Source organism: Eretmochelys imbricata, chromosome 14, assembly GCF_965152235.1.
Source record: "Eretmochelys imbricata isolate rEreImb1 chromosome 14, rEreImb1.hap1, whole genome shotgun sequence".
NCBI lineage: Eukaryota > Metazoa > Chordata > Testudines > Cheloniidae > Eretmochelys > Eretmochelys imbricata.
Window position 1 is genome coordinate 48925438 of NC_135585.1, and position 20977 is coordinate 48946414.

A 20977-nucleotide genomic window follows, 5' to 3' on the forward strand; every position below is an offset into this window, starting at 1 on the left:
CGAACCCAAGGGGACTGTCTGTGACTCCACATTCAGGCTGTTCTAGTGATTGAGGGGTTTACACTTAATACATGGTAGTGAAATCTAAATATAGAACTCACAAGCAGAGTGGGGTTTGTACCCTGGTTTGTAACTGTTTGCCCTGAGGTTGGTCCTCATGTTCATGAGCTACTCTAGACAGCGTGACAGGAGAACTGGACCTGGCTGTCCCACATGCCAGCTGAGTGCTCTAACCACAGAGAGAGTAAAAGTTATAAGGCAGGTGACATCACAACCCATTCCCCCGCCCCTTTTATGTGGAGCGAGGCAGATGCCTACCTCATTCCAGCAAGAAACGCCAGATGCTGGGTTCCTGTCTCTGGGTGGCTAAGCAGCCCTCTGCAACCTCTCTGTGACAGGGGGAAGGGCTCAGGACACCCCTCCCCTTGTCAGCATCTCCTCTTGTCTAGCTTAGATGGCTCCCTGCCGAGTGAGCTGGCTTTTGTGAATCGCACTGTGAGGTGCCTCTGATGCCCATGTACTGTACAGGGAGTTTAGGCCCCTGACTTCGCTTTGTGGGGCACAGTGTCCCTCTAATTTTCTAGCTGCCTAAAAACTGGGCCCTGTGACGCTCAGCATTGCAACACCTGAGTCTCTTCATGGATTGTCTCCTGTGCAACCAGTCACCTCTCCGCAGAGCACAGATGAGCAATTCCAGATTGACACGGGTGTGCACAGGACAGAGACAGAGCACAGGCTGGAAAGTGACACATCCCAGTAAAACCCAAACTCTCCTCCTAGAGGCGCGATATTCCCTGTGGGGACAGGGGGGACACAACCAAGTCAGGAAGCAAATCCCATGATATTGGCCCCAGCACCTGCAACTGGGACATTAAACTGAAACAAACAAGAAGAATTGTTTGTAATGGTTTATTTACAGTAAGTAACTAAAGGTGGTAAGTAAACAGAGCTGAGAAGGAGCCTTAATAACCACAGCCTGGCAAGGAGATCCCCAGCTACTGAGAACAGTTTTCTTAATGGCACTAAAATAGCACCAATGGCCAGGAATTAATAGGGAATTAATGAGTTAGTCTCACTTTCAGTAACATGTCATAAATCTCTCCGTCCCGCTCACACTCCCTTTCCTTCTCCCTATTCCTTCATAGTCTCTTTTTCTACTCAGCATTTTTCTAGCCCTCACTTGTGATACCTGTTTATTTTCCTCTCCCACTCTCCTCTCCTCCCTCCCACAGATCCTCCCCCTTGGCTGCTCCCTTCTTTCCCCTGATTTTATCCCTTCTCCTCCTGCTGCCCCAATGAGATCTAAGGACACAGATCTGTACAAAACGCTCTCTGCTGCTGCAGAGCTTCCAGCTTCTCCCAAAACCCTGATTGATTAATTCTGTGCCACCCTCACCTCTGCCTGTCCCCAATCCGACTGTTCGTTCTACCTTCTGCCCAGCCCCCATATCTGTCTCTCAGGGCCCTCTGGCAGCTCCAAGGGGCTCTTCCTCCTCCCCCTTCCATCCCTGAGGCTGCAGGGAGGGCAGGGAGGAGATTCTAGGGGTCATAGAGATGAGGAGCCAGAGGGTTGGGTAGCCAGAAGTCCTCTACGGTCATAAAGACTAGGGCATGCGAGGATAGAAAGGCTGATTTTGGGGCCCCCAGTGGGATATTCCGCCCCCTGTCTCAGGGACACAGGCTGAGCCTGGATCCCCCCACCCCCAGCCAGAACCAGGGTCGGATTCTCTCCCCAGGGATGGAGCCTGGTGGGAAAGTGAAGATCGGGGCCCCATCATCAGCATCACTAAATGTCACCTGCCACCGGTCACAGTCCAGACAAACCCGGATCCTGCTGGGGACCTGGCTCAGGGGCAGAGGGGCCTCAGGGGAGGTGAGAGCCCGGAACTGCCCCCCGCACTGCCCCACAGCCCAGATCCCCTGCTCAGGGCTAAGGCTGATCCATCCCTTCCTCCTCACAGACTCTCTGGCCACCCCCACAGCCCAGAGTTCCCCATCCCCCACCTCCACCTCCCAGCAATGTGTCTCCGCGGTGAATCCCTCACAGCCCAGCACACAGGCCCGAGAATCAAATCTCTCAGGGTTGTCGGGCAGATTCTGCCATGTGTCTCCCCATCTCACACTTTTCCCATCCTCAGACAGGACGAGTTGGGACTGAGCCGTGTCTGGATCCAGCGTCACATTCACTAGGAAAAGAGAGAATCAGAGCGTGAGGGGCAGAGCTCAGCCCTGGGGGAGGCTGGGGCCATTTCTCACACTCCCCAGCAGCTCCATCCTGGCTGGGACAGGCCTGGATCCCAGGGAGCTGCCTCTGACCTGGGCTCCTAAGACTGAGCAGGAATGTCACTGCACTTCCTCAGTCTTTTTCTCTTCAGCTGCCAGCCAGGAAGGTGTCAGAAGTTTTTATTGAGGAGGGAACAGAGGAGGCAAGAACCAGCTTTAAACCCCAGAGGGAAGCTCCCTCCCCAATGCAGAGACGGGTCCGTGATGGAGTGAAAGGATCTTTCCCCTCCTGCGCCCACCTCTCCCCAGGGAGGGGACTAAAGACTCTGGCAGCCCCAGCAGATGGTACAACTCAGTGAACATTGGCAGAGCCTCCCCGCACCCCACCTTCAATCTCACTGTGTCCCAGCTCCCCCTGTGCTGGACTTTGCTGTGGGGCCTCCCCACTGCACCCGGCCTGCTCTGAAATGTCACAGCTCGGACAGCAACAGGCCACACGCTACCAGGACTGAACCTGCCCAGAATGGCACTGCTCAGCAGCAATCACAGCACAAAGGTCCAGTAGCCTGGGGGAGGGAGGGGTCAGCACCACTGAAGGGGGTTCATGGTGGAACGAGGCAGAAGCAATGCGTGTGGGGGGAGCAGGGGCAAATTAGGGTTTTGTGAGGCCCTGGGCCAGAGCAAGTGGGGGCTTCTCCCGACCTCTTCTCCCTGAAGTCCGCCATCCCCCCCTGCGCTTCTTCCAGGGAAATGGGGTCAGGGCACAGGGGCTTGCCACACTCCGCCCACCTGGCGCTCCAGCCGGATAGCAGGGCAAGCCCCTGCACCCCCAACTTCACTCCCCGGCTGAAGTGCCAGGTGGGTGGAGTGGGGCAAGCCCTTGAGCTCTGACCCTGCTCCTTGGCAGGACTGCTGGGCAGGCAGAACAGGTTGGGGCCCAGAGGCGTCCATTTTTCTGGGGCCGCCCAATTGGCTGGGGCCCCTGGGCACAGGCCCTGTTAGCCCAGTGGCTAATCCGCCACTAGGAGGATGTGTGGAACAGGTGGCAGGTGGAAATAAGGAGAGGGTCATGCCAGTGATGTGGAGACTGAAGTGACGTCCTGTTTACCAGAGACAGGAGCATACCTGGGTCATGGTGGATAGAGAGAAGAGAAAAGAGACAAGCTCACAGCTCTGATCATAGGAGCTTCCTACATCTTTATAATGGACCCAAGGGAACCCTTCTCTGTGATCAAGGCTTGAGGCTGGAGCAAGGGTCTCACACAGACACAGTCCCTGCTCACCCCATCAGTGTGGGGTCACTGCAGAGCTCCTGGCTTTCTTCAATGGGAAAAAGATGAAGGAAGACACAGGGAGACACTGGAGATCAGCCATCAGCACAGGAAGATTAAACAAACTGCCCCTGGAGAAGTGGCTGTGGACTGGATCTGTACAATGAGTAGGAGCTGCAGTCTCAGATCTCTGCAGGGTGCAGCGCACATGCTGGCAGTGGAGGGGAAGGAAGAGTAGATGCAATATGATGTCGATTCAGTATGGTGTGGTAGGACATAGGCACAAACCCTGCCTCATGATGCACAGTGAAATGCCGGGTGCTGGGGAGGTCTGCCCTGAACGATCACATCAACCCCCACATTCGAGGAAAAAAGGGGCACATTGCCTCATGGGAACAGATATTTGGACATTGATAAAATATGATCTTAAATTACCTTCTTCTATAGGTGCCACAGATCTTCTCCACCCTAAAACCAGCCACATAATTAGAGATGAGAGCGGATCTGAACACGTATTGCATGATTCAATATTGTACAAACTAATGACTGATGGAAAAAGAAAGTTCTTCCAGACATATACTAAAATGTAAAGCATCAGAACCTCCATTAGGTTGCATGAGTGTCTCTCTCCCAGGGTGGATCTTCACTGCAGAGTTAGCCCAGGATCTTACTTGTCTGCTTCCCCAAACTGTTACTTGTGCAAGCCCAAAAACTCTGACTCAAGTTTGGTGGTGTTTTACACCCAGGCTAGCTGGCAAGACTTTGGGTACAGGCTATTGCCCAGGGTCCACTTTAATTCAGGTTGGTTACGTCCCACACTTTGCAGTGTGGAGGGAGGTTAATCATCTCAGGGGCTGATAGTTCACCAGAGCCTTCTGACAATTCCTCCTGGGCCATATTTTTTTGGCCACTACCCACTTTATTACTGTATTGCTTACCAATTTGTCAAATTAGCTTTTCGTGTGAAATTCATCCAGTCTAGTCTTTCCCCATATTTTATAAAGTTACATGAAAAAGCAACCACCCACATCCCCCAAAGGAATGACAGTAAAAAAGCAAACAAACAAAAAAGGGTTTCCAAGGGCAACAACTTTAAAAATTAAATTTAAAAGCAAACATCTCCACCACAATTAAACAAACTGCCACACAAAGATCGAATTTTGTTACAAAAACTTTCTTCTCAGAGCAAGGACAATGATACTTACTTATTTCTTTATCTCGTATGGCTAAAAATTAAACAGAAATAAATACATATTTTTGTTCGGCATTTCCCTTTTCTTATTTTTTAGCTTTCTTTATCACCAATATGACAGTGAAGGCTGAAAGACATCAAACTCATCCTCAAAATGTCAGACTAGAGGGCCCAGTGGTCCCTTCTGGTCTTAAACTCTGTGACTCTATGTGACTCTATTATCAGTTTTTCAAAATAGCTTTTGGTGTGAAATCTCTCCAATTTACCATTACCCCATATTTTACAGAATTACAGTAACCCTTCCCAGAATAATCATAAAAAGAAAGGAGAGAAACCAAAAGATGTCATATTGCAACAAAAGTGTAAACGTTAAATTTAAAATTGAACAACTCTACAAGAATGAAACAAGCTCCCACATGAGGATCCAATTTGATACCAAAAATAAATAAATGCTTGTCTGAGGAAGGACAATGACACTTACCAATTTCTATATCTCGTTTGTCTAAAAATTAAACAGAAATACATATAGTGTTTGTTAGAAGTGTCCCTTTACTTATATTTTATTTCTCTTTATCATCAATACTAATGTTAAGGCTGAGAGATTGTTTCTATTCAACCTCCTCTTCAGGACAGTAAGGTGAGAGGATCCAGTGGCCCTTTCTGGTTTTAAACTCTGTGACTCTATAATTAATTCCTTCTCAGTTTTTCATTGGTGTGAAATATATCCACTTTAGTCTTTCCCCAGACAGTATAGAGTCACATTACAAAACAACCCGCCATCCTCCCCCAAAAGAATAATAATAATAATAAAATAATAATAATTAATAATAAATCATTCATAATAAAGCAACAAGCAAACAAACAAAAGGTTTCATATTGCAAGAACTTTAAAAGTTACATTTAAAAACGTTCTTGTCAGAGTAAGGACAATGATACTTACTTATTTCTTTATCTCGTAGGTCTAAAAATTAAACAGAAATAAATACATATTTTTGTTCAGCATTTCCCTTTTCTTAGTTTTCAGTTTTCTTTATCACCAGTATGACTGTGAAGGCTGAAAGACATCAAACTCATCCTCAAAATGTCAGACTAGAGGACCCAGTGGTCCCTTCTGGTCTTAAACTCTGTTACTCTATGACTCTATTGATCATCAATTTCTCATATTAACTTTTTGCAAGAAATTTATCCAGTTTAGTCTTTCCCTACATTTTGTTAAGTTACAATACCCCCCACAAAAGAATAATAATAAAAAGCAAGTAAGCAAACAAAAAAAAAGTTTAATATTGCAACAAAATTGTAAAAGTTAAATTTAAAAGCACACAACCCCACCACAATTAAACCAGCTCCCACATGAGGATCCAATTTGGTATTAAAATTTTCTTGTCAGAGAAAGGATAATGACACTTACCAATTTCTGTATCTCTTTTGCCTGAAAAGCAAACCGACAGACACATATTGTTTGTTAGGACTTCCCCTTTTCTTATGTTTTATTTCGCTTTCTCATCAATATGAAAATTAAGGCTGAGAGATATTTTTTTCTATTCAATCTCCGCTGGAGGAGGTCAGATTAGAGGAGCCAGTCATTTCTTCTGTTCTTAAACTGTGTGACTCTATGATTCTATGGCTTATCAATTTTTCATATTAGCTTTTGCTGTGAAATTCATTCAGTTTAGTCTTTCCCCACATTGATTAAAGTTACATTACAAAACAAACCCCTGTCTGCCCCCAAAATAATTCTAGTAATAATAAAAAGCAAGCAAACAAACATAAAAGATTTCATATTGCAACAATTTTGAAAGTTCCATTGGAAAACAAACTTCCACATGAGGATCCAAACTGGTACAAAAAGTTTCTTGTCAGAGGAAGGAGAATGACACTTACTTATTTCTTTATCTCGTAGGTCTAAAAATTAAAGAGAAATAATATATACATTTGTTAGGCGTTTCCCTTTTCTTAGGTTTTATTTCTCTTCTTCAGGACGTCAGACAAGAGAGGGACAAGTGGTTCCTTCTGGTCTTAAACTCTGTGACTCTATTGTTTATTAGTTTTTCAAATTAAATTTTGGTGTGAAATCTCTCCAATTTAGTGCCTCCTTCCCACATTTTATCACGTTACTGTAACCTCCCTCAACCAAAAAATAATAATAAATAAAAAAACAAACACGCAGACAAACAAAAACAGGTTAAATGTTGCAACTGAATTGTAAATGTTCAATTGAAAATCAAACAACTCCACAACAATTAAACAAACCCCCACATGAGGATCCAATTTCATACAAAAAATTTCTTGTCAGAGGAAGGATAATGACACTTACCAATTTCTATATTTCGTTTGCCTAAAAATGAAGCAGAAATACACAAATTGTTTGTTAGGTGTTTCCCTTTTCTTATGTTTTATTTCTCATTATCATCAATGTGATAAATAAGGCTTAGAAATTTTTTCTATTCCGCTGCCTCTTAAGGAGGTCAGACTAGATGATCTGGTCGTCTCTTCTGCTCATAAACTCTGTGATTCTATTAGAATCATAGAATCCTAGGACTGGAAGTCTAATCCCCTGCACTCGTGGCAGGACTAAATATTATCTAGACCATCCCCGACAGGTGTTTGTCTAACCTGCTCTTAAAAGTCTCCAAAGATGGAGATTCCACATCCTCCTTTATTCCATTTATTACTTACTCTGCCAGTTAGGAAGTTTTTCCTAATGTCTAACCTAAACCTTCCTCATGGCAATTTAAGCCCCTGCTTCTTGTCCTATCCTCAGAGGTTAATGACAACAATTTACTTCCCTCCTCCTTGTAACAACCTTTGATGTACTTGAAAACTGTTATCCCGTCCCCCCTCAGCCTTCTCTTCTCCGAACTAAACAAATCCAATTACTCTATTGCTTACCAGTTAATCAAATTAGCTTTTTGTGTGAAACTTACCCAGGTTAGTCATTCCCCACATTTTATAAATTCATATTCCCTCCCCCCATGAGAATAATCATAAAAAACAAGTAAGCAACCAAAAAAAAAACAGGTTTAATAATGCAAAAATAAATAAAAAGGGTAAATTTAAAGCAAACAACGCCACAACAATTAATCAATCTGCCGACGATGGAGTACAGCAGTTTAGAACCATGCCCTTGGGACGACATGGGGCCGCTGCCACTTTCCAGCAGCCAATGGACAGAGTGCTGCGGCTGCAGGGATCCGACACGGCCACCTACACGGACGATATCATCATCTGCAGGGAGAGCTGGGACGAGCGTATGGAGCATGTCCCTGAGGTATCTGGGGCTCTCAAAGAGGCGGGTTTGACGGCCAACCCAACCAAGTGTCAGCTGCCCACCCAAGAAGTCACTTACCTAGGGAAGGATGTCAGGGGAGTGGGGGGCGGGGTGGGGGAGGGGGAGATACGACCTTTGGTACAAAAGTCTTAGTGGGCTGCCCCGTCCCTTTCACAAAGTAGCAAGTCCGGTGGTTTATGGGATTAGCAGGATACTATTGACAGTTCATCCCGAACTTTGCTACCATGGCTGCCCAGTTGACAGACCAGGTTAAGGACACTGCACCCATGTCAGGCATTGGGAGAAGAAGAACACCCTGTTCTCTATCCCAGCAGGAAGCTATTTCCACAGGAGGTAGCCTAATCAGTCATCAAGAAGGAGGCCCTGGAGGTGAAATGAGCCACTGATGCCCTTACTTGTAGGGTTAGCCCTTCCACCTAGTAACTGACTGTGCACCAATCCACTGGCTGCGCTCAGTGACAGGCCATAATCCAGGCATTATTCAGTGGCTTCACTCAATGAAGCCATACAGCTTTCGGGTGGTAAAAGCGTGGACTTCTTTTTCACAGGATGGTGGGGACATGAACTGGCCCCAGGACACCCCAGCCCAGGGTCTGAGAGGGAGGGTGGGCGAGGGAGTATACAAACCCCACACTGCGTCTCACGTGGTGAAAGGACAGTACTGGGCCCAGGTAGCCCCGCACATCCAGCCCTGCAGAGCATGCTTCAATTGGAGAGAGGGCTGGAAAGGGAGCAACCCAGCTCAGACGGGAGAGGCTGGGGAGGAGGACAGACCTGCCCTGAAGGCTCCTGACAAAGGACTGACCGTATACTTAGCCCCATCAGGGCTGATGGTTTCATTGCCTTTTCTTTTTCTTTTCACCTTATTTTGGATTGGAACCGGGGGAGACCAGCAGTTGGTTGGAAGTGACCCAGGGAGGGCAACTCGGAAAACAACTTTGGGGACCAGACACTGTTGAACCTCCTAAGGCCCTGGCTCAGAGCCCAGAAGAGTGGGTGGGCCCAGGCTCCCCTTCCACTGCCCACCTCCCTGCCCTTCTGATTCAAAGAGGGCCAGGACTGCAAGATCTGCCCACTGGGAGGGGGCACTAAGTGTGCTAACCACTAGGTCACATAACCACCGATGACCCTATCACGCTCCTATAGGGGGATCCAATTGTGTACAAAAAATTTCTTCTCAGAAGGAAGAAAATGACACTTACCAATTTCTAGATCTCGTTTCACTAAAACATAAACAGAAATATGTTATAAATTTTTTATGAGCTTTTCTTGCCTTATGTGTTATTTCTCATTATCATCAATACAAAGTTAAGGCTGGGTGATTATTTTTACTCAACTTCCTTGTTTCTATTGCTTCCCCATCAAAAGGGAAAGTTTATCTAATTTAGACTTACCCCAAATTTTATTAAACTTGTTTAACACACCCTGTCCTGGGGCACAGCCCCATCCCAGTCAGGAAAAGACGAAAACTCCTCTGGGCTCAAGTGGCCTCATTCCTGCAGGGCCAGCTCCATTTGGAGGAAATGATCTCAAAAGAGAGAGGTTGTCACAGGAAGGGGGCCGCAACCAGCAAAAAGGCTGCTGAAACTCAGAGGAGCTGATTTCTGCAACAGAACCACTGGGAGGAAGAGAACGTGTGACCCTCTGCCACTCACAAGGGCCCTTCAGACCAGGTACAAGCAGGGATGTGTGCAGAAATTTAAATTTGATCCCTTTTGGAGGGGCACATTCTGTACCCATCCCTGGAGCTCGCTCCCCCCACTGTTCTGGCCAGGGAAGGACTTTGCTCTTTCCCCTATGCCCACCTTGGCAGAGCACTCTTCCCTCCCACACAGGAGCTTGCTCTTTCCCCCACACCAGCAGGAGTTCGCTTTACCTTGCCTCCGCCCTGGCCCTGGCAGCAGGTTACTCTTCCCTGCCTCTGCAGCCCTGGGGTTGTAGAAGCTCTGTGCCCTCGATGATTATTTGGGGCCCCGTGCCTCTGCTTGACCCCCCTCCCCCCATGCATGACCCTGGGTACAAGCTGACTGCAGCAGGAGTGGCTGAAGATAAATCCTGTCATGGGGTTCAGCTGTTCTTAAACTTCTGTCATGAATTCACTTGATCGATGCTACACTCCCTGGTGACTGGACTTGCCATTATTTTCTCAGATGCTCCATCGATATGTGGTCTAAGGCCCAGACAACTAAGCAGCACCCAGACTTATGTCTTCTAGCCTGCCCTGAGAGCAAACAGTCCTTTTACCCCAATGGATAGCAATGTCACATTAGAGGAAACTGAGGCACAAAAAATTCATTAAAATAATGCAGAAAATTCCCATTTCAGCACACCTTCATTGACAAGCCAGATCTCTATAGATTCTTCTCAAAGACTCTGAGACTGAGGCTGGTTTGCATTGAAAACTTACACTCCTCGTACACGTAGCTATGCTGACCTAACCCCCTAATTCAAAGGACTTTGAAGGGGAAAGGGTCTTTGGAAACATCCAAACAGGCCCTGAAATGGTCCAACCTGTTACACATACTAACCCTCCCCCACCCAACAAACACACAGAAATAAAAATAAATCAGAGAAACCAACAAGCGTATATGCAATTGTGTAACTTGGTCAAAGTCTGTATTTGTGGAAAAAAGGGAAATTGAAACTTACCAACTTCTTCAGTAAGTTTCGCTGAAAAGTACAGAAATAAATGTAAATTAATATCATCTCCTTGCTTCATTAAAAGTGTTTGAAGACGACTTCCTATAGGTACACAATTCATTAGGAAGGAAGTCTGATTGATTTGGAAATCAGGCAGATATTCTTTATGGATGAAGTTCAGCAGGTTAAGGACAGCTGTGCCTGAGTTATGTGACAGTGGGTATGATTTTTTAATTTCCTAACTGAGGAAGAAATGTGTTTCTTTACTGATTTACCACAAGGGCATTTCTACAGGGCCTCTCACTGTAATGTCCGGGTGCACTACACTTTATCAGCAGAAAAGAGATTTGAAGGACAAATATGAGAGGCTAGGCTTTGCAGAACCTTCTCTCAAGTGGGACCAGAGACAGACAGTGGTAATCTCCGGAGAACTAGCAGCAGAGGGAGATGAAGGACCAAGCAGAACACAGATGTATCTGCTATGATCCGATTCTCTGACTCAGTTCTATTGCCCAAGACTCTCCTCTCTCCTATTCTACTCCCCACTCCCTACACACACAGTCCTCTTCCGCTCTCCCCCCCACAGCCCTCCCCACCACCCTCTATCAATAAATTCACATGCATTCTTCTTCTTTATACAGGACAAGATCAGCAGATCACACCTTCTTTTAATATTAAATTCCTAAATTGCTCTAATTTATTTATTAGAACAAAATCTTTATTTACAGTATATTTCTTCCTCTGATATTTACCTTTCATTTTAAAGAGATAAACAGTGAGGCCAATGAAAGCAAACAAAACTACCAGGATCACACTCAAAGTCGCCATCAAGGGATTCACCCTCGGGAAAAAGAGATCTGAAAAACAAAACACCAGAACTTGTCTTAATTTGGCTGATTACAGTCAGATGTTTTTATTTCATACAAATACATAAATGGTGCCCAGCAGGATTTGTGCAAGACAAGAGTGAAAGAATGGCCATGTGTACACTACACAAAAATGTGTAGATCGCTGGGTTTGCTCTGGCCCCTGCCTAAGGGCCAGAGCATACACACTCCAGGGAGGCCCTGTTCCTGCCTAAGGGCCGGAACCCCTGGACTATTTGGGGTTCAGCCCCATTACACCGGTTGGGATGCTAACATCAGTTTGCTAATTTCCCCTGAGACTAGGCAGCAATCCCAGTGGTATAGTGAGGCGGTGTGGCCTCCCTCCAATCCAGAGTGGGAGGGACGACCACCGCACCACTACACGAGGGTAAAATGAGTCCATTTGTGGATCTTGACCAAAGTGATGTAAGAAGCACAAGTCCAACTGAATGTCATTAGAAACAACATCACATGACGTAGGTGACGTTTCCCACAACAAGCAATGAACAATGAGTTGGTGCAGCAACAAGATCACAAAGAAGCTACATGACAAAACTTACCACATTCAGAAAAATCACTGAGGTGAAGTTAAGGTTGCAGGATCATATTGTGTCAGTGGATTGAGTGAACATTTCTTCTAAAAAATGCTGGAAGATTTTTGTGTGTGTGCATACATGCGTGCAGGCTAGTATCAGGAAAGTCAGACTTCACATTAAATTTACATGAAATCCCAAACTTTGATTTTCTGAATACTCACAACTAAGGGAATCAAATTACCTAAACTGTGATCCCGTAAATATACCAGTCTCCTATTTTCTGTGTTTGTACGTGGATTCTGAAATATCCACCACAGATGTTTCCGTTCTTTTCTTCCTATGTTTTGTTTGGTTTCTGGTGGTGGTGAGTTCAGTGTGGGGTTTGGATGGTGACTGACCTGCTATATAAACGGCTGATTCCTTGTCTTGATTGAGAACGGTGTTCCTGATGCAACAGGACAAGTTTTGGTTTGAATGTTCTGTTACAATGAGAGCAGTTTCTGTTTCAAACAGGTTGTTATCGCCACGGGATTTTGTTTCAGAGAGTGATGGTAAATGCTGCCCATTGAAATCTTTCCACAGCACCTCAGGCTCTGGGTACCAGCCAGCTGATTGACAAACCACCCGGATCCCTCCATCCTGGTGACCCTCCACAGAGATGAGAGGAGCAGAGCCCAGACCTAAGGGGAAAACACATAAAGGTGTCAATTCCATGAATTAATTTATAAAGCAGAAGGGATGAGGGACAGTTTGTGGATCCCTTACTCACACTAGAAAGCACTTGTTCACGGGGGTAGTCAGGAGAAGGGATAAATGAATACTGGATAAATGAGGGGATAAATGAATACTCAGTCTTGTCTAAGAGTGGTTAATATGTAGCTCCCCATCACCACCATCACCACTATAGAGTCTCAGCAAATAAGGCTGCATTTGATTTTAACTACACCCCTACATAACAACCAACCCATAAGAAGGCCATAAAAGTCTGGCAGCCCCACCTTAGCCACACATCCTAGAAACCACTGCAGAGCAATTGGAAGGCTTTATGTGTCCAGAAGGCCTTTCCCTCTTAATTAAAGACCCCTTTGGGAGTCAATCAAGACTGGGCAAGAAAGTGCCTTGCCCATCCTGAAAATGTGTTTAATAACACGTCGGGAAAGTTTTCAGCATATTTTCCCAAGTATGAAAGTGGCTGTTTGCTGAAAGTTAGATACACTGTGTTACTGCAAAATATTTCACAAGCAAGGAGTCACAGCTGTTGTGATAGGAAAGAACAAAGCCTGCAGACCACACACAGTTAAAACTGACACAAGGTACTGACCTGCTACCCGCAGTTCCAATACGGTTTCTTCATAAAAAGTACCATCTTGAACAAAGCAGTGGTATTGTCCTTCATCAGAGGGTCTGATATTGAGAATCCTCAAGGGAACATTTCCATCTGTGAGTCCGGCTTTCAAAAGCTCTGTCCTTCCCTCATACTCTGGCATCTGCCCTTCATACTGATCCTTCCCATCACGGTACAGGTGCACAAAGGATACAAATTCAGGTCGGAACCATCTCACCTCCATGTTTGCAGCGCTCATCCGGGGGGACAGGTGACAGGGGAACACAGCTTCCTGACCCAGGATGGCAGCGACAGGGTCAGGGGGTCCAATCACCGTGAATTTTGCTGGAAAATGCACCGGGACAGCAATAACAACAACAACAACCTTGGTGAGGCAGAGAACTGGGAATGGACATGCTCGGTGTATAGTTGAGACAAGCTATTCAAGTAGCCCCTTTTTCTAAGTGCTCTCAAATTGACACGCTTACTGACATTGGCATGAGATTTGCTGGTCCTCACCAGGAATAAGGGGAGGGTTGGTGGGCCATATCTGGTGTTCTTCCACCCAAGGCGCTCCTGAGATCTAGGCCTATTGCTCTAGGCAACTGTTGAACTATTGTGGTTCAATACTTCATATGATCAAGAGACCAATTAACCAAACGTTGCCAAATGTATTGCCTAAGGACAAATCAGTACACTATGAAAAGGAGACATACATATCCTCCTTCTGGAAAGCAATCCTTACCTTGCAGTGTGCTCACCTTACACAGAAATTGTGCTTCAAAAATGCACCACCAATACCACTTATATTTATACCAGGGGTGTTTGCAAGTGAAAAAGCACTTTATCCGTCACCCCCTCCAACCCCCCACTTCTTAATCTTGTTCTGTACGTTCCTTATTGCTGTTTCGGACAGAACATTCCAAACCAGGTGGGAGCACACGTACATCCCAGCCACTGCTAGGACATGCCATTCATGTCTCTTGGCTTTGATAGGCTTCTGATGTTCTACCGTGAACACTAACTTAACTTTAGCAAAGTTTGGTGGGATATTTGATGTGGGTGAACAGAATTGTTAGAAGAGCATAATACATTCCGTTAATTTCCCAGCACCACATGTAAAGAGAGAATTACTGTGCATATAATACCTAATAATAAGGTGGTGTATACTACACCTAACATATATGTATTAGCTAACAGGCCCAATAAAAAAAGTCACATGACATAGAATATCAGGGTTGGAAGGGACCTCAGGAGGTCATCTAGTCCAACCCCCTGCTCAAAGGGGGACCAATCCGCAATTTTTGCCCCAGGTCCCTAAATGGCCCCCTCATGGATTAAACTCACAACCCTGGGTTTCGCAGCCCAATGCTCAAACCACTGAGCTCCCTCCCCCAAATAGACTCCTAGTGGAATCAAAACGAGCTCCGATATTCCACAGTGGAGAGAGGAGGCGGCGCAATTGTCATGTAGGGCCCTCACCAGGGGCCCACACCATCAGGTATTGATACCTGTCCCCAGCCTCTCTCAGATATTCTAGTTCTTATTTCATTTTTGTGCACATGTGGGGCTCTAACTATGGCTCCGATCTCTGGATATCTCAGATCCTCTAAGATAATTTATGTACTTTATGAATTATTCTTGTTATGGTTAAACTCTTCAACAAGTGTCCAGTCAATGCTCTGGGCATCCTTGACAACCTTTTCAAGAGACTCGTGTGAAGAAACAGACCTGAGCCCTATCCCAGGAGCAAATAAAATAACCCCGCAGCAGCAACAGAATGAGAGCAAACAATGGATAATGAAGGTGCTGATCTTGTTGCGTGGTTACATTTACACACCGGGAGTAGTTACATTGACTCTGAGTGGAGCATGTTGTTCAGACACTTCAGGAGCCTCAATAAATTCTCTAAGAAACAGCAGCCACGGGGCGAATTCCTACCTGATCCCATCCTGTGAACAGAACAGGTAAGGAAGCAAATGATAATCCCAGGGAGAAGGGAGCTGTGGCAGGATGAGTAAACCTTCATCTGCACTGTAACTTGACCTAGACAACGGGAAGAAGGAGGAAAGAAAACTCATCTTAGTGAACATAACACTGAGACTAACAGGAAATCATTAAAGTCAAACATTAAAGAGGACACATTAAATAAGAAAGGAATAAATGCATTATTAAGTGAACTTTTTCATATTACGTAGTTAGAACAGCCATTTAAATAAACTGAATATGTGTTTCCTTTATGAGTCTGAATTTGTCCCATCCCTACAAAATCCACATTAAAAAAAGTAAGATCCGTGTAGAAGTTGGTAGTAATTCCATCAATGGAGAAAAAAGTTTTAAGGAATGAGAAACAGTGTGTGTTTGTCAGGTTTCAGAGAAGCAGCCATGTTAGTCTGTATTCGCAAAAAGAAAAGGAGGACTTGTGGCACCTTAGAGACTAACAAATTTATTTGAGCATAAGCTTTCATGGGCTACAGCTCACTTCATCGGATGCATGTGTGTTTGTGTATGAGAGAGAAAGATTCTTTGTTTTTTACCCATTTCTTTTCTTTCAACATATCAGAGGCAAAATGATTTAGTCCCATAAACAGAATTATCAAGTATCAGAGATAACAGAGAAAGAGGCTGCCCAAAAAGTTGGATTTGCAAGCATTTGTAACTTACTTTTCAAAACAGAAATCTACAATAAGTTAATTCATAGCCAGACTCCCTTTGAATGCATTGAGAGCAGGATCAGGTCCAGTTTTCCTGAATAAAATATAAAGAGGAAAGACAAAAAATTCTTACATTGAATAGCCACAATACACTGGTGTTAAATTCCAATGAAAGGGGAGGAAACAAAATCGCTCAGATAAAATTTGGAATATATAGTTCAAAAGCAAAGTTTATATTCAGAGTCAGATACATTTATCTGGGATTACTGGATCATTTCGCAGCTATTTATTCACCCAAAGACTAAATGTCTCGTAGGAGCTATCAAAGAGCAGCAGAGAGAGTATTCAAGTGACAGAAGCTCACCTACCTGATGACTCCTGGAAATCAGCTTTGGGACCGTTTTGAGCTCTCCCTGGCATCTCCGGGTTTTCTACAATCCTCATCCATTCTCCTCTGGGGGGTTTACATTTTCAGTGATGATTTCAGTGAGGCCAAATTAAGCGAGGAGAAATGACAGAGACAAGGAGCTGGATCCCAGGCTTTGCTTCCAAATATCTGCCAAAACGGTGTCTCTTTTTTGTCAAGACACTGAAGCGAGATGTGTCTCTCTCGAGGCCTCCACCACACTAGAAAGCGAAAGTAGGAAAGGGAGGGGCACGCGGGGGGGGGGTTCCGTCCCTTCACCCCCACATTGCCCTTTGGGGTGAAGGATCCTCTCCCGGAGAAGTCCACCCAGGGGTCCCGTCTTGACTCAGATCTACCCAAGGGCCCCAGTTTGGCGGAAGCCCCGTGAGAATTTCGCAGAGACTCGGCTCCCTGCTCCGCGAGACCTGCTACCTGCGGGACCGGATTTCTGACGGCGCTGGGTTCACACGCATCAGGGGCCCCCCGGTCGCTCCACTTCTGCTGCAGCCCAGCGGCCGCGGCGCCGGCTCCGCTCTCCAGCCCCTTCCCCTAGGACCGGCCCCGGGGCTTCTCCTCCGCCCCCCACCCCGCCCACTAGCTCCTGCTCTCCGCTGGCCGGCTGAGGGCTCCTCTCGTCCCCCCCGTCCCCCCCCGCCCGTCACTGGCAAGCAGCCTGCGGGGGGCCGGAGAGGAGCCCTCAGCCACTGCCCTGCCGCTCCTCCGGGCTGCCGGTGCCGCTTCGGGCTCCCCCGGGGTCAGGCAGCCCAAAGCCAGGGACTGTCACCCAGCCGCCCGGGGGGAGCGGAGCGGATGGAGTCCCTGCCTGCCGCTCAGCTGGGGGGGTGGGGGGGGGCGCTAGGACTAGGGAGAAGGTGGGCGGGGGGGGGATCCTGTTTACCCCTCCCCCGCCCTGCTGGCCTGCAGTTTACTCCTGGCACCTCCCTCGCTCCAGGGACCAACCCTAGCTCCCCCCCCCCGCTGTGCTTTTGCCCCAGGCCCTGCCCCGCTCCAGTCAGCAGGGACTAATCCTCCCCCCATGCCCTACTGTGCTCGTCTTGCCCCTGGCCCCTGCCTCGCTCCAGCTGGGGACCAATCCTTCCCCCCCCCACATGCCCCCCTGTGCTCTTGCCCCTGGTCCCTGCCTCGCTCCAGCTGGGGACCAATCCTTCCCCCACATGCCCCCCTGTGCTCTTGCCCCTGGCCCCTGCCTCGCTCCAGCTGAGGACCAATCCTCCCCCCCCCCCCATTCCCCTCTGTGCTCTTGCCCCTGGCCACTGCCACACTCCAGCTGGGGACCAATCCTCTCCCCCCCCCATGCCCCTCTGTGCTCTTGCCCCTGGCCCCTGCCTCCCTCCAGCTGTGGACCAATTCTTCCACCCCCCACATGCCCCCCTGGGCTCTTGCCCCTGGCCCCTGCCTCCCTCCAGCTGGGGACCAATCCTTCCCCCCCCCACATGCCCCCCTGTGCTCTTGCCCCTGGCCCCTGCCTCCCTCCAGCTGGGGACCAATCCTTCCCCCCACACACATGCCTCCCTGTGCTCTTGCCCCTGGCCCCTGCCTCCCTCCAGCTGGGGACCAATCCTTCCCCCCACACACATGCCTCCCTGTGCTCTTGCCCCTGGACCCTGCCTCCCTCTAGCTGGGGACCAATCCTTCCAACCCCACTGTGTCTCGCTGTCAGGGTAGATAACAATCAATGATTTTTTAAAAAAAAATTAAAAATTGGATTTTTTCATTTAAATTGGATTTTTTTGAGAAAATGCTTTTTGAGAAAAAAACCTATCTAAAGATGAGATATTTTTGAGCTATAACCTATCATAGAATAGGGATGATAAATTATATTTCTATAGTATGAGACAATATATTCATGTAATGTTTGAGAAAAGTTTTGTAAATGAGTTCTAATAGTTCATGGATTAGGGACCCAATCTTATGGGGTTCCACAGGCTTCTCTATAGATTATTTAGGTTAATCTTTCTATCTACCCAATGGGACTCAGTGCTCAGTCTAGAAGACACCATCAGAGATGCTTAATTTTTCAGTTCTCAAACTGCGGATTTGGGTCTCCAGAGGTAACATGCTTGTTAACAGCAAAAATGTTTTAAAATAAATAAATAATATGTAAAGGTGAGAAATAACAGACCTCAACTCTATTGTCCCTCTGCAATTTTGTGTACATGGAGTCAATCCCTTTGTACCTCTCTCTAAAAGTGCAAAGTTTCAAAAAGTTCAATGAATAGAAGACTGTTGGGGGCAGAATAGATCTGGACAAGGAGAAGTCTGGACATAAATGTGAAAAGCGAGGGACATATGCTTTTTTGTTAAAATATTATATGTTTGCTGTTGAAGAAAAAAATCCAGAATACTTAACGTTGTTTTTGTTAAATAAAATAATTGAAATGTCTGTCTGGTGATGTTCTCCTCCTAATACAGCCAGGCAAGAAAATCCTCCAATTATTAATGATTAATCTGTTGAATTGGAGATGGTTCACCTCCCAGTGACAATAAATATCTGCTTCAATTACCTTTGGTAAATGAAATAACCAATCATTCATTTTCTGATATAGCTGTAAAACTAATCTGAAAAGTTTTCAAAATAAATCACTGTTTAAAAATGTATAGTGTGTACCTTCTAAAAATGAAACCTACATCGATCTCTGAGTTGTGAAGAATATGTATTAAGGTTGTAACAACAAACAAGAATGCACATTTATATAGAAAACCCTGATTAAATCGAGACTTCCTGACTAGTGATTTAAATCATGATTTAAATCAAATGCACCCTGCCTGCTGTGCTCTTGCCCCTGGCCCCTTCATTCCCCAGGGGGCCCCACAAATATGTTTGGCGCCAGGCTCACAAAAAGCTAATCCGGCCCTGTTTAATACAATCATAATAACCATTATATTTTTCATCTGCTGCGCCAAATGAAAACTCCCCTTTTAATTACTTCAGTAATAAACAGCCCTTGTACGCTACACTGGAGTTTATGGTGAAGGGAGTGTCTTTATTGCTGTAAGGTCGAAGGTTAAAGCCAAACCTCTCTCTGTTCTCAGCTACAAATCAAACAGGGACCAAACTGCGTAAGTTGTTAGTTCTAAGTCCTGACTGGTCAGCAGACATAGTGCTCCCCTTGTGACAGGATCCCCCGCGTGCAAACTGGATCTGGGGTACCACTGTGGCCCCTTACGTCTCCAGCCTGGGCTGTCTCTCACAATGCTTTGAAGCAGTAAACCCCATTGGGAGCTGTCATCACTCAGCACAAAAATAGGTGGAACCCCACACCCAGCTGGATTGCCTGAATGCTCCCAGAGCCACTCACACATCACACAGAGAAAGGCACCAGCCAATATCCCCCAGCTCCCCAGCCTTGCACCCCAGTGTAAGTTTATTGCCCAGTATGGAGAGGACATGCACCAGCCAGAAATGGAAATCCAGCTGAGGTGAGAAAGGAAAGCTTGCCAGAGATGTGGCTTGTTACCCAGGGCTGCTGTAAAGTTGGATACAATGTTGCACTATTTAATGCACTACACTGTGGAATTTGTATGTTCTTGCAGCTGGATGGTGTGAGCTGAAATTATTTTCCTTTAGGGGAAGGCTGTCATTGCTCCTTGTTTTGCTGGGGAATGCATGGCTGGAGATCTGTAGCCATCAGTCACTCGCCTTCATACTGCTGCTGTTTCATGTGGCTGGGCCCTGCAGCCAGAACTCTTCTGTGGCAGAGTGGATCTGAGATCAGGATCAAGAGGGAATCTGGGGAGTGGCCTTCTGGAGCCAGAACAGGAGCTGCAGCTGCGATGGGAAAGGTGTGCTGGGCAGAGGCATCCTGGGGAAGCAGCTGGTTACTTCCTGAGCAACCAGATACAATATTATTACAGATCCTGACTCACATTGTGATGAGATACATTGCTACCCTTGTGTAAGGCAAACTGGCTACATGGTTGTAAACTTGCTTCTAACCAGCCTTGCTGCTTCATGGCATCCAGATGCTGTCAGCTCTGGTGCATGGGCTCAGGGTGAGAATCTCACTGCTGCTGGGTTTTTGTTGCTGGTGAACGTATTGCCTGAGAATTGCAGTCATCAGTCAGACACTTTCTCCCCCCAATTACAAAGTATTTGAGAGGCTGCACAAGGTCACTTCAGGTGGAACTGGGAAAAGAACCCAGCTCTCCAATATGGAAAACCCAGGTGCTAGCCACTCATTCCTACTGCCTTTGGGTTGAATGCATAAAATAGATATGATCTGGTTAGCACCACTGCACAACAGAGCCAGGCACAGAACCTTGGAGCTCTGACCTCTAATCTGGCTCGTAAGCATTTGTGTACCTGATGGAACAGTGTGTCAAGTCCCCCAACAGTGATTGGCCTCAGAAATAATGGTGGGGGACCGGGGAGGCCATGTTACAAATCCTGCTGCTGTGGGAGTGGGGACTGAGGGGTATTAAAAAAAGAAAACTAAAATATATAATTTAATTCACCCGCTCGTTGAAAATGTTATAAGCAATTGATTGAGGGGCAATGTGCCCTGAAATCCTGGTATTCCAGATTGAAAACATCAGTCTCAAAATATGGGCTGGG

General features: G+C 46.5%; 1 protein-coding gene across 1 annotated transcript; it reads right to left on the reverse strand.

Annotated features, from left to right (window-relative positions):
* Positions 1–924: 924 nt before the first annotated feature.
* Positions 925–16415, reverse strand: LOC144274137 (butyrophilin subfamily 1 member A1-like). Its single transcript, XM_077832783.1, has 8 exons — positions 16364–16415; positions 15283–15387; positions 13339–13686; positions 12416–12697; positions 11368–11472; positions 10625–10645; positions 3930–3962; positions 925–2186 (listed from the first exon to the last, which is right to left on the reverse strand). The coding sequence occupies exons 1-8, from the start codon at positions 16413–16415 to the stop codon at positions 1669–1671; spliced, it is 1464 nt and encodes a 487-aa protein (XP_077688909.1). The 3' UTR covers positions 925–1668.
* Between the last annotated feature and the right edge of the window lie 4562 nt (positions 16416–20977).